The sequence below is a fragment of the Lepidochelys kempii genome, chromosome 7 (genome assembly GCF_965140285.1).
Source record: "Lepidochelys kempii isolate rLepKem1 chromosome 7, rLepKem1.hap1, whole genome shotgun sequence".
NCBI classification, from domain to species: Eukaryota; Metazoa; Chordata; order Testudines; family Cheloniidae; genus Lepidochelys; species Lepidochelys kempii.
The window spans coordinates 5,038,817-5,056,714 of NC_136386.1; the positions used below are offsets into that span (position 1 = coordinate 5,038,817).

Below are 17,898 nucleotides of genomic sequence, written 5' to 3' on the forward strand. Positions count from 1 at the left end.
TTTTAATAAAGTGCATGTGACAAGTTTTCCAGCACTGTAAGATTACGTTTGTGTTGCTAAGAGCAAGTCAGGCATAGGAGCACCAGTTTAATAAGACTACGTACGGCACCATAAATCTTAAGGGTGGCTCTGACAATGGGGGCTGGAATGACAACTCCTAGAAGGCAACGTGCTGATAGGGAAATGCAGTTCCCTGTTTTCTTAGACTGATGGTATGCTGAGACCGCTGCCTATTATGCTTATCAATATGGCCTCACTTCTTTTCTGGTGCTGTCTGTCTGGTGTCTGGTTTTCAGCCGGAACACCCGCTCGAAAAGGGACCCTCACAGATGCTGACCGGGCTGTTAAAAGCCCGGTCAGCGATGCTGTGGGGCTAAGGCAGGCTAGTCCCTACCTATCCTGGCACCACGCTGCGCCTCGGAAGTGGCCAGCAGGTCCAGCTCCTAGATGGGAGATGCCCACAGGGCTCTGCTCGTTGCCCCTGCCACAAGCACCAACTCTGAACTCCCATTGGCTGGGAACCACAGACATTCGGAGCTGCAGGGATGGCGCCTGCGGACAAGAGCAGCGTGTGGAGCTGCCTGCTGCGCCTCCATCTAGGAGCTGGACCTGCTGCTGGCTGCATCTGCTGTCCAGCGGGGAGTCGGGACAGGCAGGAAGCCTGCCTTAGCCTACCTGCTACGCCGCTGATTGGGAGCTGCTGGAGATAAGCCCAGGCCCCAAGCCCCCTCAAACCTGAAGCCCCCTCCTGCACCCCAAACCCTCATCCCCAGCCACACCCCAGAGCCTGTACTCCCTCCTACACCCCAATCCCCTGCCCCAGCCCACAGCCCCATCCTGCACCCCTCATTTCTGGCCCCATCCCAGGGCCCGCACCCTCAGCTAGAGCCCTCACCCCCTCCCGCACCCTAACCCTCTTCCCCAGCCCAAGTGAGTGAGGGTGGGGGATAGCGAGCCATCGACGGAGGGGGAAATGTAATGACTGGGGGAGAGGACCTCGGGGAAGGGGAGGAGCTAGGGTGTTCAGTTTTGTACAATTAAAAAGTTGGCAACCCGAGTCTATATCCATCTGTCTCCTCTTGTCTTATACTTTGATTGTAAGCTCTTTGGAGCAGGTATACTCTTTTTCTGTGTTTGTACAGTGCCTAGCACAATGGGGTCCTGCTCCATGAATAGGGCTCCTAAGTGTCATGGTAATACAGCTAATAAATAATCATTGACATTTTTCATTTCAAAACAGCTGAACATTTTGGGTCAGTTACTAAATTAACTATTCCAATTTGGGTTGAACCTACCCAAAACGAAATATTTCAGCCAAGTCAGTTTTCCAAATGGAAAATTTTGATTTTGCAGAAAGTGCATTTTCTGTCAAAAAAGTTACCAACCAGCTATAGTTATTACAAAGTTACTCATGAGAGCTGGATTACTGGATTGGTTGGGAAAAAAAAAACACAAAGGAAGAATTGCTGTTCAAACAGTTCATATATGCAATGTGCATATATGCTGGTAGACTGGGGAATATGCCGAAAAAAGTAGGAAATGTAAATTTGTTAACAGGAAAAAATAGGTAAGTGAAATCTGAAGTAGCCAACGTGGTCAATGTCCCTTTAATGTACAAATAGCTAGTTAGAACAAATATTAGCAGGGAGTGGAAGGATAGATGTGATTTTACGGCCTTAAAATGCCCCCAACAAAACATTTTCTGAATTGTAACAGGATTGTAAGTGTATTATTAAGTACTATTAGTGGCTGTCAATAAAATATTTATAAATTTTATCTTTTGACTAATTTTACTGAAGCATTTGGGGCATTGAAGTCTTTGTGGTTGTCATTAGCAAGTAATCTGTGTCATCTCTGAATGAGACACGACTCCCTCTATTGCAATATGTAAAGCTTTTCAAGGCCTTTGCTATTCTTATTGGGTCACCACATACATTATGACAGTACCCTCAAAGAGCCATATTCTCTCTTTTCTACATTCCACGTCACCCCAGTGGGCTACATTCATCCCTAATATTTCTCTACACATACCACTGGGCTGAATGGAGGGGAGAATTTGGCCCAACTGACCTCAACAGCAATGTGGAGGTATCCATTAGGACAGAATTTAACGCAAGAGTAAGAACGTGAAGTATTTAGATACATTATGCAGGAGTACACATTTAGCATGGCACTAAACTTAACACAGATGGTTTAACTGTTGAACTATAATTTAATTTTCTTTAAAATATTTTGGGAGATTTGGTTTAAATAGCACTGAGTTTATTTGTTGGCTGTCCAAGCATATCCAAAGAAATTTGGATGGGACTATTAATGCAGAAAAGGCCATGCAACACTTGTTCATAAGACATCGTTGTGAGCCGTGCTCATTTGTATATTTCATGCCCAACAATTGCCTCACCATCACGCCTTACCTCAAAATAACTTTGGACTGCATTAATAAAAGCTTCATCAGCCACAATCTGCGTCTCTCCATTGAGAAATGCTTGGAATCGATCCTTGACTATCTGGAGCTGCTGCTTGCTTATCTGCAAAGACATTTCAAGTGAAAAGAGATTAGTTAGCAAAATGGAAATGATGGAATTAAAATAACCAAATAAATAACCTTATATAATATTCTATCTTGTAACAGCTGGTCACCCTTGCTCCATACCAGTGCAACCATGAGGCAAACCTCTACCACATGGTCTTTTGCCTATTGCAATAATAGAGGTTGAATAAGCTACAAACCCCTTCATCCTGGCAAGTATATTCATGCTGTTAGCCACTCCTAAGAACATCTGAAATAATTCTGGGCAACAACCCGCTACATCCACATTTTCTTTCCAACACAAAATGCACACAATTGCTACCTCTTCCAAATTGGGAATTTTCTGAACAGAACTACTTAACCACCTGTAATATGAATCACCTGGAACAATCTTGATTTTTTCAACTCACTTTTTTCTAGTTTTCTTTCCTCTTGTTGTTTAAGATAAAATGTTGATTAAAATGTATGCACTAAATAGTTAAGTACTGAATTTGTTTTAGGGAAAACTCTTTACAAGAGCATCTGGTAAAAGTATGCTACGCAACTGCAGGAGGAGACTATAACAGGGCAAAACTAAGCTGGACATCGAGAATCCTACCTATTAAGCCCTGATCCTCAAAAAGGGTATTTATGCTCTTAGCTTCCATTGAAGTCAATGGGAGCTGGACATCTAAATACCTTTTGGGGTCTGGGTCTTAGTGGTTTGTCCTTTCAACTTTGGCTTCAGCATTGCCACAGAATGACAGACACTCCATCCTTTGCTTATGATGAAGATACACATGAAGGTGCAGGAATCAGGGTACATGTGCAGGTATCAAGGACTGCAGCTGTTTTTCTTTATTGCCCAAAAGCATTTTGGAAGGTTTAGCAGGTAAGTGAAATGTCAAACTAAGCCCCCCCGCAGGATATTGGCCAGGTTCAGTGGTGACACAAACCACAACATAATTTACACTTGGAGTTCGAAGGTGATCTTAGGACCTTGACTAGGAAAGAAAGTAGGATTTTTTTTTTGGTAGAAATACAGTTATACAATTTGGCCCACTTAGGACTGAATTTGCAACACCACTTAGCACCTATTGTAGAAGCAGTTTTGCACCTTTAAACCCAAGTTAGAATAGGCTTGACCATAAACTTTGTTTAGACAACAATTTTCACTCTACTGATACCTGTTGAAAGAAAAAGCATTTAAATTACATTCATTTTGCACACCTTTTGAACCCCAAATCAGCACAGATCAAGCCATTTTAACTGTCAGACCATTTTCTGATCCATCTACAGCTGACATAACTTTAAAGCCACAGTTCATGGCATAGTTCCACTGATTCTGGCCCAGAGACATCAACAGGAAGCTTACAGCAGGCTTATTGTGGCCTTAAGGCAACCAGCACACAGTTTTTGTACAGCTCTAACTACATCAGTTTAGAAACGGAGTTTAAAATTGATACAACCCCAAACGCTAACCAAATCCCAACTGGTACACTGAAACAAGCTATAAACACCTTTCTACCAGTATAACTGAATCCACACGAATGAGGTTGCACTGATTTAACTGTATTCATGTCTAAACGGAGTTAAATGGGTACAAAAATCTGTTTGTAGACCAGCCCCAGGACCAGCCACCTATTGTGTAATTAATACAATGTACACCTTGACCCCGATACAACGCGACCCGATATAACATGAATTCAGATAGAATGCAGTAAAGCGGCGCTCTCTGTGGGGCGGGCGGGGCTGCGCGCTCCGGCGGATCAGCGCGTCTGGCTCCAACACGCTTCTCTGAGTGACATGTTAAGGGTGCTGGGCCAGGGCCGAGGGGTTGGATAAGGGGCAGAGGGTCTCGGAGCAGTCAGGGGATGGGGGGGTTGGTTCTGGGGGCAGGGCAGTCAGGGGACAGGGGCATTGGATAGGGCGTGGGAGTCCCAGGGGGCCTGTCAGGAGGTGGGGGTGTGGATAGGGGTCGGGGCAGTCAGTGGTCAGGGAATGGGGGGAGGGGTTTGGATGGGTCGGGGGTTCTGAGGGGTCAGTCGGGGGCGGGAAGTGACTATTAATAATGGAAATGCTCGAGGCGAAAGCAAGTTCGGTATAACGTGGTTTCACCTACAACGTGGTAAGATTTTTTGGCTCCTGAGGACTGCATTATATCGGGGTAGAGGTGTATAAGCAACCAACCCTTGCCTTTATTTTCTGATCATCATCAAAAGCTGGATAGGGCAATAATAAAAGAGCATTTCAAAATTGAGTTTATTCAAATGCGAGGGGCAAGAGAAATAAAAGATTAACTGGAAATAATGCTAATTATAAATACTGAAGTATAACTGGATTCAATGAACATATCTGGATTAAAAAAGAACTAGATAAATTCACGGAGCATAGGTCCATCAATGGCTATTAGCCAAGACGGTCAGGGAAGCAACTCCATGCTCTGGGTGTCCCTAAACCTCTGTCAGAAGTTGGGATTGGATGACAGAGGATGGATCACTCAATAGTTTCTCTGTTCTGTTCATTTCTCTGAAGCATCTGGCACTGGCCACTGTCGGAAGATAGGATACTGGGCTAGAAGGCCCATTGGTCTGACCTAGTGTGGCTGTTCTTATGGTCTTAATGAATAATATAAGCTAGTGAGGGAATAACTAAAATCCAGAGAGATGATTCCTTAAGATGTCATGTGTACACTGATGAGTCCAATGATGATTACAAGAGCAACAGAAACATTATGAAGCAGAAGGTTGGCAGGTTGAGATAGCTGGGTGACTTCTCCAGAATTTGAGGATTAGAAAGAATCTAAATAAGGGAGAGCGAACTAAACAAAATATATGTGGCTTATTAAGTCTTCAAGAGAAAAGATAAGGACATTATGAAAAGCAAGATGAGTTACTGTCAACAAAAGGCACTGAGAAAAATCAGAAGAGTTTGTACAAATATACCAGTGGGAGAAGGAACTACAATGTAGAGAACAGACCTATTCAACATGTAAGAGGGAATCACAGTAATGATGGTTCTAAAATGGCCAAGTTACCAAACTGGATTTTAAAAATCTCACTTCAAAATAACAATAAAGCAGAGAGATACAGACTATTAAGTAGTAATGAAGGCCCATTAGATACAGCTACTGATAAAATGTAGGTGAGGGAACACTTAGAAAATGTGGACATCAATATAACAGAGGCTAGATAACAACTCACAAGGTGTGAATGTGGTTAGCTAAGGAATATTATGAATGGCGGTAATTAGTTTTGGAATGTCATGGTGAGCAAGGTGAATGGGTGAAGAAAATGCAGTGTGACTATCTCGTTTGGTTTATTCTAGTGCTATGGGAAAATTGCTTTACAAAAAAACTAAAGCAAGGGATGTCATTGCTTATTTTGGAAAATTAGAAACAAATCTGCATTTACCTTTGAGCGATGGGAAGGGGAGAAAGCTATAAGCAGCTGGCCCACCCTGCTCCAAACACAGCAACATACATGGTGTCTAGTATAAATGTAGCCATTTCCTAGCTTTTGTCTTTAACAAACAAGAACGAAACATTAGGCTCAAATGAACCCTTTCATTCCTTGGGGTTGGAGCACTTGACCTGAAATCAGCAAACATAGCTCTGTCTATTCAGGGTTCTAGCTCCTGAAACTTGAGCACATCAGCAGGAGCCCTGTACAGTTATGCAGCATCTTAGAACCTACCACACTGGTAATTGAGTGAAAATTAGTTCAGTGGAGAGTTCTGCTGAAATGGGTAAATACAGGTTAGGTGACTAGTGACAATTCAGAGTTCACAGCTCTCAAGAAAACTCAATCAAACCTGGGTAAGTTTATTAGTTATTCCGTTTTTTAAAAAAAAAAACAACCTAGTGCTCAAGCTGGCAACAAGTTCCGTCAGCAGCCCATTACATCATCAGGCCTGAGACAGTATTTCCAAAGGTTGACAAATTTGTTTGGTTTGACGTGGATGGAAGTACTAAAAAATAGATTGAAAACTGGCCAAAGGATCAGCCACAAAGATAGCGTACGAGCAAAAGACCAGCAAAGCGCCAGGGGAAATGCTGTTAGATCTGTTTCTATCAAGCACATTGGTGGGATCCACGATGGGACTTAGGTGCTAGTATGCGCAGGATTGCAAGGCCCATCTTCTAGGTGCCTAGAAAAGTCAGAGGAACACCCTTGCACTCCACAAAGCCAAGTTACACTAGTCTCTAAGGTGCCACAAGTCCTCCTTTTCTTTTTGAGAATACAGACTAACACGGCTGTTACTCTGAAACCCCCTACACCATGAATGGGGAGAGCACGAGAGCTGCCAAAGAATGGGATCCACAAAGCCAGCACACTAGGCGGGGACCCACCTAAGCTTACCAATGGGAGATGCCGACATGTGGGGTGTGCGCTAAGATCCACCCCTCTCCCAGAGACAGGCACCTAAGACAAGGCTGCAAGGAGGCGGCCATCTCTGCTCTGATTCATGACCGGGGGGTGAAGGGGGTGAGAAGCCATTTGGCTGCCTAAGTTGTGCATGGGGCCTGAAACAAAATGGAATTGGGGGACAGAAGAAACTCCCTTGTAACCTTGAGCCTAGTGGACAGGGTACTCATCCAGGATGTGGGAGGCTCCTAGTTACAGAGTCATTCTAACTCCTTCTCTGGCCCAATTAATAGTTAATCAGTCAATTGTTTAATTAAAGTGGAACAGCTTCAATAGGAGAGATTGAGGGAGACCCAGTGCTTAGGGCACTCATCTGAGATGTGTCAGATCCCTGTTCTTCTCTTCAGGAGGAGGGGGGACTTGAACCAGGGTGAGGGGGGTCTCCCATAGCCCAAGTGAGTACCCTAACCACTAGGTTAAAGGTTATAAGGCTAAGCCTTCCTGTCCCCCACCTCCTAGCTGTAGTGTGAACTCACCTGCGAGACCCGATCTGGCAGGCAGCCTCTGAACATGCCTACTGGATCAGCCCTCTGCATGTGACTTAGGGAGGCAAACACCACTCTTCCCTGGTTTGTAATGGCTCCAGGGCACAGATGGGAGATAAGTGCCTGAACGCCTACCATGAGGCAGTACTGCACATGCTCCGGCAGGCGACAGATACCTGGGTGTCGAGATGGAGGTTGCAGTGTGCATGCTCAGAGGAAACCCTCTCCCACCATCCCTCTGCCCCGCACACAAACACCTTAGGTACCAAGTGAGGTTAGGTGCTGACAGAGTTTGATGGCAGTTGAGTGGGGGCTTTGGGGAATTGCAGCAGTGCCTAAAACCACAACCTAGATGCCGATGTACCTTCGAGGATCCCACTCTTTACCCCTCCCCCAGATTATTAACAAACAGCACATTGATTAAAAATTGTAGATGATACTAAACTGGAAGCTGTTATTAACATCAGTGAGGGACAATGAAATTATACCAAGAGATGGAGGTTAGGACCCAGGAAAAGCCATTAAAAAAGAAAGAAAGAAATTCAGCAGACAAATACACATCCTGATACACCAGAGGAAGATGTACTTGGAGCAGAGAGATTCTGAGATTAGAAAATACACTAACTCAGCACTGGACATGCTGCATCTTCACTTTTAATGTTGCATTTTAGGGGGGGGCCAAGTGCCACATACTGGTTTGGTTTTGTATTTTTTAGATAATTTTGTCAGAGAACTTTATTAATTTTCAATTTGTAGCACATTGCCTCTCACAGCGATTTCCAAAAGGCTCATTTTGTTCAGTTACTACAAAAGTAGCTTCTGCTCCACACTTAACACAGGAGATTGGTGGAACTACCTTCAAAGTGAGTGATGTTGCCTGACATTTCTGGAGACTAACAGCATTCATCTCATGCATTGTTAATTACTCCAGGGGGCACCATAAAGGCGTCATTGGAATTTTCCTTATTAGAGTTGTGGGTTTCTTTTTTTAAAGCACACAGTTGTGGGGGGAGGGAGGGCCCCCTTTTTTCAATCCCATCACATGTGCACTGTTGCTTAATAACACCTTAATGTTCTCATTTTTCCCCCCAGGCTGCAAAATAGCACTGGTTTATTGATCCTTTTCCTCTTTCCACAGCTATGAATATCATCAAGAAAAAGTCAATTTCTAACTGAAAATTAGATTGCTTTCATATTCGATTTAGCTTTTGAAGTGCCAAGGAAACAGATGACCGATGAAGGAATTTCATCTTCCATAAGCCTAAGTAAACAAGAAAATGTGTTTGAACACAACCCACACAGGGAAAGGAAAAACTGGGTTGACCACACTTTGGGTATTTGATTTTGTGTGCGCGCCTTTTAAATTCTCCCAACCACAAGTTCCCTGTGTTGGTTGTCAGACACAGTTCCTTGGTGCTTAATGTTAGCTTGAGTTGTGGCATATTTATTAATTTGTATTAAAGCAGCACCTAAAGGAAACCATCAAATGCCAGGTCCCCTTGCTGCTACAAACACACAGAAAAAGGCAGTACCTGTATTACCATGAAGAGCTCACAGTCTAAACAGGCAAGGAGTGGGAGAGAGGAAGGATTATTATCCCCATTTTATAGATGGAGAATTGAGGCACGGGGCAATTGAGGGCTTGCCGACATGCAGAGCTGCACCAGCTTAAATACAGGTGTGGCATTAAACTGGCTTTAAGATGGTGCAAAAGGCTGCGTGAACCCTCATTTCAGTTTAAGTCAACCTTATTTTGGAGCAGCTTAAATTGAACAAGTTAGGAACAAGTTTAAGCTCCACTGAAATAAAGCACGCTCAAACCAAACTGTCCACCCAGGAGTCTGTACTAGTTAGACCAGGTCAAATCTGAACCCAGACAGCCCCAAACAACTTGGCCACTGTCACACAGGGAATGCATGGCAGAGCCAGGAATTGAACCCAGATCCCCCCCCCCCAGTTTCCAATCCAGCACCATAACTTCAAGATCAAACCTTTTGATGAATTCTTCCTCAACATTATTCCCAGCTCTAGAGACTGAGCTCAGTCCCTAGATTTGGGTCCTACAGATGGCAGAGTGCTTTGTTGCACGAGGCCCTTCTGGAAGGCAAAATCATTACTGTAAATGAAGGAAATCTCTGCCCTGCTGTTCATGCTTGGTTCTAGCAACTTCTATTAGCAAAGAGCTAATTAACTGCCATTTGGACAGCTGCTGACCTCCCGCTGTCAATAACCCTTTAACGCCATGCATGGGGCAGGGCTGTGGGATTTTCTACCTTCTAGTATAGAAGGCAGAAAAAATAAACATTCTGAAAATTTTATGGATTGTATGTGGAAATCCCACCCCCCCCAGCTCAGATCGGCATTAACTAATTCAGAAAAAAATAACGCATAAGTTGGTGACAGGAAAGAAACATTCTAACCAGCATCCCAGGCTTAATGCCAGATTCTCCAGGATCAGATAAGTCGAACCAAATAATGCATGGGATGTACGCCCTGATTCAGCAAAGCACGTATGCATCTGAGCAGCCGTCCTGTCGACTGTAGTTCCCGAATCAGATTGCTTAACATGCCTGAGCAGCAGAACCCCATTAAGTTTGAGAAGACAAAAGAATCAGCTAAACCTATCTGCTGCCCTTGGTTTATTTCAACAGCAGCACTATCTAAACCAACCTATAATGTGCCTCTTCAGAGATTCCCAACTTGAACACTGAGGTCCATAGTCAGCTAAATACTTAAGCAGAGGCTTAACTTTAAGCACGAGTAGTGCCATTGATTTCCATGCGCTCAAAATAAGCACATTTAAATGCTTTGTGAAATCTGGTCCAGATACATTATTTTGGTATATTTATTCACAGCAATATGATCAGCTACACAAAAATAACCTCTATCTTGCTGAGCAGATCCAGTAAGGACTTAGAAGAGGCCAATACAAAAAAACATTTTTCGCTTAGTGGTCTTCCATAGTGTGCTTACAAGTGGCATTAAAACAGAATAACTGCTCCACTGAAACAATTCCGATTCAAATCAATACTGTCACATCTGTGTTCTAGGCTATCTTGGCAGGACTTGGGTCAAGTTTTGCTCTGTTGCACCAGTACAACCCCACCGAACTGGTTGGAACTTCAATAGATTTAATGGGATCCAAATGTAGCTCTATAAAAGTGTGCCAGAATTGTAAGAAGAGAAATAAATAGATGGCCATATTTAGTAGTGACAAGTTGAATGTTCTTATTACCATATTCATTAGTCTTCTGTCACTTTTCCATCCCTCATTACTCCTTTTTGGAGCATTCACTACCACTATGAACACACACAGCCATTAGATCATTCGCATTATTGGATGGCGACAGGGAAAGCACTAATAGCCACTGCTTCATTTTACAGGTATTGTAGATTGCCAGATTTGCATAAATTGATTTTCGGATTCGAACGAGATGTAATAAAATAAATATTCGCTATAAAATATTTTAAGTACAAAATGCCCAGTTTGGATCTTGGAACCACACATGCATATCCAGGAAAAATGGAATTGATTATAGGTTTGAGAAGAGCGGCCTTCCTACCACCTTCTCTAAAGCGAGTTAGCCCAGATACACACATTTAGTCCTACACACTTGCTTAGCGACCCCAGAAATGAGATGTGGGTGACCCAGTTGAAACAACTCAGCCCTGAGCACTTGCTATACATGTGTCTCTGGGTGCATTAAGCATATCAAGAATGAAATTTCATGTGTTCAGCTTAAGCAGACCGTAATGAAATGTGGAGAATTCTGCATAGGATGACTAATCAGCTAGAAGCTCTGACTACATGTGATTTTTACACAGTTTTTAGTTGACTGAGAAAATCAAATGCAAAACCTGCCACACAGGGCCATAACACTGATTTGGGGTCATACGTTGAAGAGTTGTGGGTCACAAATCAATGAATGGTGGACACTCATCCATAGCAGAACCATAATAAAGGGAAGTAATTTTTCAAAAAAAATAGCTTCCCTGCAAGCAGAATTACATATTGCACCTTGCAATCTGTTTAACCAATCCAGGACTTCTCTTCCAAGATGCCTCACTGTACATGGAGTTACTATATTTGAGTTCACTACAAGCTGGCTCTACTGCAGAATGGGTCGTGTTCATTTACCACTGTGGGCAAGTGATAAAACAATAACATAAAATTACTGATATCAATTAAAAAGAACCTATAATACAGATGCAGCACAAACCAAGAGCATAGCTCTAAACTGCCTCAAGTTTCGGGGAAGTTCAGTCCTAGATCCAAGCTCTGCAGCTTTTACCTTCTTTGTTTTAAAAACAGTTTCAGAGCTCCACATGTGAGTGTAAGCAGAATGAAAATTATTGCATACAAGAGGTCAGAGGAAGTAGCAGTATTTAATGGCCTGTCCCCACACTGACACCAAAAGCACACGGCTATTCAAATCTGGAAGGCCACAACCTACAGTATGCGGCATGGTGCAATTGAAAAGCCACATTATGACATGCTCTTGATCGTCACGTATCCATGAGATGCTGCAATCCCTACAGAAAATAATGCAACAACAACTATCAGGTAAAACGCAGCTCTGAGTTACAGGAGAGCATCATTATGTTGTGCTTGTAACAGAATCGCAATGTGAGAGAAATTCAAGCAAAGGAGCAGATATGGTTTAGTACTGGATTTCCTAGTGACACACAGGGCCAGATTTTCAAGTCAGCATAGCACACTGTGGGCCACAATGGGAATGGCTGGGTGCTGAGCATCCTTCACATCTGGCCTCAGCTGCAGATGACCTAGGGTTGGGGGGAAGGGGAGTGTCCTGCTTGGGCCAGGAACCTATGCAGTTATCCCGGGCAGACAGAAACTGGGCTTTTGATACAGCCTCACAGAGCGTGACCCTCAGGCAGGCGTGAGGTCTGTTCTTCAGGGTGTTCAGTCCTGCATTACCGAGAACACTGCTGCACTACCGCCAAGCTTTTTCATCCCATGAGCCCATCCATAAAGCAGCAGGCTGGCAGGGGGACTGAGATTTACGATGGCTCGGTGCATAAGACCACGCCTAGTGCTTTTCATGAACTGCACCCACAAAGAGCTACCCCTCGCACCTGCATTGTGTCACCACCACCCTGCATGCCTTGCAGCAGGCTGCAAAGGATCAAAATGAGGGATTACAGAGAGCTGAACTGTCTGTTGCCGCAGACTCCATGTGCACTGCTTGGTTATTTTCCCAGCAGCCAGACAAGTGCAGTAACAACAGGAAGCAGGTCTTCATTCCCAATGTGCAATTAGGTACATAACAGACTGTTACTATTTATATGAGCTGCGGCATGCTCTTGCAGTCTCCTAATACCACCTGCCTTTGACCATTGCCCTGTAAGAAGTACTGTTAACAGCACAGTCAGCAGGCTGCCTTCACTCTTCAGCACTGTTGCTTCCAGGAACCACAAAGTCTGCTAAGTTGGCAGAGAATGAAGCCTTGGGCTCTATTTACACATCTCAAAACTAACCTTTAACATATATTTCCAGCTTCTACTTCTATTCCCCAGGACTCAGAAGGATAAAAATCAAAGGCAGATCACCTGTTCTAACAAAGTGATAATTATCCATTGCAAGGACAGTCAGAGCCTAGTTTGATCTTCACAAACTGCAGTAATGACAGTGAATCGCAAGGATTTAGAACGCATGCTCATTTAGGAGATCAGAGAGGCTAGATGCAGCCATATACCTAATTGCGTATAGGGTGTAAGATAATCAGGATAATCACTGCTGATCAAAGGTCAAATCAATGCATGATTTCCTCAGCCCATAGCTGGAATAAGAGCATTCATTAACCTCTTACCTACTGCAACTGAATTAAAACTCACAAGAACAAATCATGCAGCAGCCACATTCTCATTGAAAACTTCCAGTGATCCAAACTTCCAGTGCACAAACTGCACCTGTGTTTCTTTATATATCACTTTACCAATGGACATCTATCTTCTTAAATTGATTAAATTAGAATAAACTAGGAACACAGATGACAAGCTACTCTTAATACGGATACAGGATGAGTTCCCCTCCTTAAAAGTCCTGATCTAAAACTACTGTAATTTCACAATCATTTTTTATTATACTTTCAGTGTAAGACCCCAAATATGTGCCACCTATTCTATTTAAAGGGCAGTTTCTTGCACAGAGACAAGTATGTTAACATCAAACCATTGCATACATGCTCCAGGTTTACTGACTGTGGAAGCTTTAACTCAGCAGCCATCTTGTGGACGTGCCCTCCAAAGCACTCTGTAAGAGTTATACCTCCCCCACAAAACTCCTCAGCCAAACCCAGCTCTGGTGTCTACCCCACTGACTGCCAGGGAGTAAGGCCAGTTCAAACCAGAGCTTCCTACTATTACACTATTATCCAACTCTCTCCTAAAGACTTTTGCAAAGCCCACAATAAGGCCATTGATGCTGATAGTTCACGAAGTAAACTCCACCAGTGTGTCACTGGAAGATGCCCAGATACCCAAGTGACGGGCACACTATACAAACTGAAACAGAATAGAATAGACAAAGGTATTCTTCCTTTGGAATTTCCGGTGTGTTCTCTCTTCTATGGGCCCAATTCTCTTTTACACTAAGGCCTCATTATAGCATTCTGGCAGAATAAAGAGGCCAGAGTGTAAATGAGAATCGGACCCTGTATGTTTATCTTCGATATTTTAAGCTCTTCTGAGGTTTCCATTGTTCACGATGCCAAATATATTGTCAGCACAAAGCCAACGATAAGTGAATAATATTAACCCATGTGCTGTATCTTAAATTAGATCAGCAACAACATTGCTCTCCTTACACCACATCCCAGGAAGATGGTTTTCTCACACTTTGCTCCTCGCTAGCAACTTCTCAGTGCCTTCCAGTTCTAATTGTTCTTGGTAAGTCTCAGCAAGTCTTTTCTGACTGCTTAACAGCCTGATCTGATCCTCTTAATATCCTCGTTTCAGACACATTTTACACTTATTACCAAAGAGGGCTCACTGTGTTTGCAATGGAATGCACTCACCTCTCACTAGCACCCCCTGATCAAGTGTGTGCAGGCCTACACTTTCTCTCCCTGTAGCCCTCCTTGAGCTTAGGTCCTTAATTAGTCCTGTAGTCTAGCAACGGTCTCGGCCCTGGTATCAAGCTGCACTCCAGGGCTTCCCCCCAGAGGCAATGTCCACGCCCTCTCTGGGTGTTTCATGCCCCAGCTCTCCTGCTGGGCCACTAAAGAGTTCAGTTGCCCTTCTAGGGTGCCTCAAAGGCCAGGCCACTTCCCCCAGTGGCTAATGGGGGCAGGAGGACCTGGACCCACCCACTGCTCCTGGTCCCAGCCCAGGGACCCTGTAGATAACAGCCATCTGCCATGTCTCTATCTAAGCCACACCACTGCTCTAATTCCCTGGGCCACTTCCCCATGGCCTGGCATTTTCTTCACCCTTACCTCAGGGCGTTGTCCTGATTTAGTGCCAGCAACCGCCCCAGAATGCCTTCTTGCTCTCCCTGGCTTCTACCAGCACTGCTCTGTCCCAGGTCCTGAAGCTCCCACAGTCAGCCAGCACCTACACTCCTCCAGCTCCAGCAAGGAACTGACCTCACTCTGACCCTGCAGCTCTTCTTATACTAGCCTGCTCGGCCCTGATCGGCTGTGTCCCACACAGCCACTCTAGGCAGCTTGGAGAACCCTCTCCACTGCCCCTTTCTGGGTCAACGGCAGGAAGCCTCAGAGGGTCTGGTACACCCCACTACAGTGCTGAAGAGCTTCCATTTCTGACAGACACTATTTGTCTTTCCAGGGATACCAAGCTGGCATGTCCATTTCTCTACACAAAGTCTGTGGTAGAGCATATTTCAGCAGCAGCACTGTGTCTGTGTATGCTGACAAGGAGATTTGCTTCTTTTGTCTCTTTCTAGTTCTCAAATTCTCTGTCACATAGTCACAACCAATCATCCTAAATCATCCTTGCTATTTAGCCTAACGAAGAGAAGGTTAAGGTGTGACTTGATCAGTCTGTAAGCATCTACCTGGGGAACACATTTGACAGTGGACACTTCAATCTAGCAGGCAAAAAGGTACAACAAGATCCAATGGTTGGAAGTTGAAGCTCCAGCTAAAGACTGGCATTTCCATAGGGCCCAAGTTTTTCCTATAGGGTGATGTCATGATCTCTCTCGCGTGTACTTCATGTTATAACTCTGTGCATTCACAGCCCCTGCTGGCTGCTGAAGCAGGTTAGTAACCCTTTGGTATATGGTAATCCAGCAGCAGAGTATGGCTGTTTCAAATTGGTGCCAGAAGATCCCTGATTTTACCAAAGTTAAACATGCAGTGCTGTCAGCTTGCCTTTTCAATGTCATTGCAAACGGCCCACATCCTGCTGATAAATACGATCTTTATATACATTGTGTGTACAAATGGAGCTGCACTTTCTTCCTTTGGGCTTTGCCATCCAAGATGCTAGGGGCGCTGGGAGTTCACAATACCTGTCGAGCAGGACTCCTCTCGCTCAACAGTATCCTCAATGGACTTCAACAGAACTTCCCCTGTGCAAGTGGAGAATTGGGCTCATTTGCAACCTATGACTCCTGCTAAACTCAACAGCTCCCAGGAGCTGCTCAGCATTTCAAAGATGCTGCCTGCCCCCAATTGCAACACAAAAGCGGTTCTCGTTTTGTTAGCTGTACAGAGGACATACTGGAATACACATAGGGACCAGCACTCAGAAGCTACACATGACTATCACACCATGTGGTGTACCTCATTCAGTGCACTACAAACCCACGTAACTATGTGAGTGAAACCAGACATCACTATGCTCTTGAATGAACCCACATAGGGTGCTTTTGTCTTTTATCATTTTTCTATCACCTGTGGGTGAACACTTTTCACAGGGTGATCACTCCCACACTGACCTCTCAGGCCTTGCCCTGAAAGGAAACCTTCAAATGGACAATCCTGGGAGCTAAAGTTCATAACTTCGCTATGCACTAAAAATCATGGTCTTATTAAAGACACTGGATTTATGGTTTATTACAATCTGTAAGCCACTGACTCCTCTTTTTTGTCTTCTGACTGCAGAAGTGTTAATGGTCTCTTCAAATGTGTGTTAATTACTTATGCTTTACAATCTGTTACACCTTGTATTTAGTTGTGACATTTGGTGTACTTTTCCCATTCTGTGTAGCTCAAAAGCTCGTCTCTCTCACCAACCACAGTTGGTCCAATAGAAGATATTACCTCTCCCACTTTGTCTCTAACAAGTAGAAGTGTTATTTTTTTGACCTCACAGCTCTTTATCTAGTCTAATGATACATATCACACATCCTTGTTGCTCCAGAAACATAGGAGCTTGGTTAAAACTCACACAGTAGCAGTTCCACGCTCAGAACGCCCCTGCATCTCCAGAGCAAGCAGTGGTTTAACCCCAGAGTCAGCATTTCTCATTTTCACAACACCCAGGGGACAGAGCAACAAGAGAGGAAAGCTCACCAGAGGCTCTGATTTAAACACACAGTCTCACACCCCAAGCAGGGTTAAAGTGGATGGTGCTAAATTAATCCACATTGACGCCAGGCTGCCACAGGTCTTTACTACTTGGAAAAAATGCAGCTAAACTTAAAAAAAAATATATATATATATATATATATATATATACACACACACACACAGGTCATGCAGGATACCTTTGAGGTTTCTCCAAACTACCTCATCCTCAATTCTCTTCAGCACAAGCCCCCATCTCTCACTGAGGCAAACACCCTTCATAGGCCCAACTATGCTTAATTAGCTCTCAGCTGGTAGTTCTTCCCTGGGCTGCAGCTGAATCCTGGCTAGGAATTAGCCTGGGCTTTCAGGGGTTGTTGGCAGGCCCTGTAAAGTATTGTCTTAGGGACGCCACAGTGGCAGGGCTAGGGTAGGGTATAAGCATCGCTCCCAGGAGCTGCCAAAGACCTGTCTAACTCAAGCATTGGGTTGCCCCTTTAGAGTTTGCATGCAGCGTGCTGTGTACTCTTGTTGCACAGCATCTGCGGTCTCGGTGATTCTGCCATGTGGTCCCAGGTCACTAATGCTTCCACTGGGCAGCTCTGATTTAGGGAACAAATCCACATAACATTTTTTCTGCAACAATGCAGCAAGCCAAAAGGAGCTGGGAGCCGAACTGGCTCTATGACCACAGCATTAGACAGTGAAAGCCAGTCCCGCTCCTTCCCTGTGCTGATGCACCCCACTCTCCACCGTCATCCCCACGCGAAGACAGGGTTGGACTCTGCCTAGAGCCTATCAGCATCATTTCTCGATCAGCTGGCAGGCGTTATTCCACAAACATGTCTACTATCGTCCCTAGCCTCTTATGGCTGGGCTAGTTTGTTTGCTAGCTCCACAAAGTGCTGCTTTCTGGTAGAGAAGTAAAGCCAAGCACACATGTGGGATCAAGCCCTATGTCATTTTATTAGCAGGGTTTC

General features: G+C 44.3%; 1 protein-coding gene across 7 annotated transcripts in view; it reads right to left on the bottom strand.

The window, feature by feature from the left end:
* Positions 1–17,898, bottom strand: part of CADPS (calcium dependent secretion activator) — a 389,541-nt gene that overhangs the window by 310,527 nt on the left and 61,116 nt on the right. For all 7 annotated transcript variants that reach the window (XM_073350983.2, XM_078853539.1, XM_073350980.2 and 4 more), the window contains exon 2: positions 2,415–2,528. In XM_073350983.2, the coding sequence (XP_073207084.1) occupies positions 2,415–2,528 (114 nt within the window). The remainder of the gene's footprint in view (positions 1–2,414; positions 2,529–17,898) is intronic.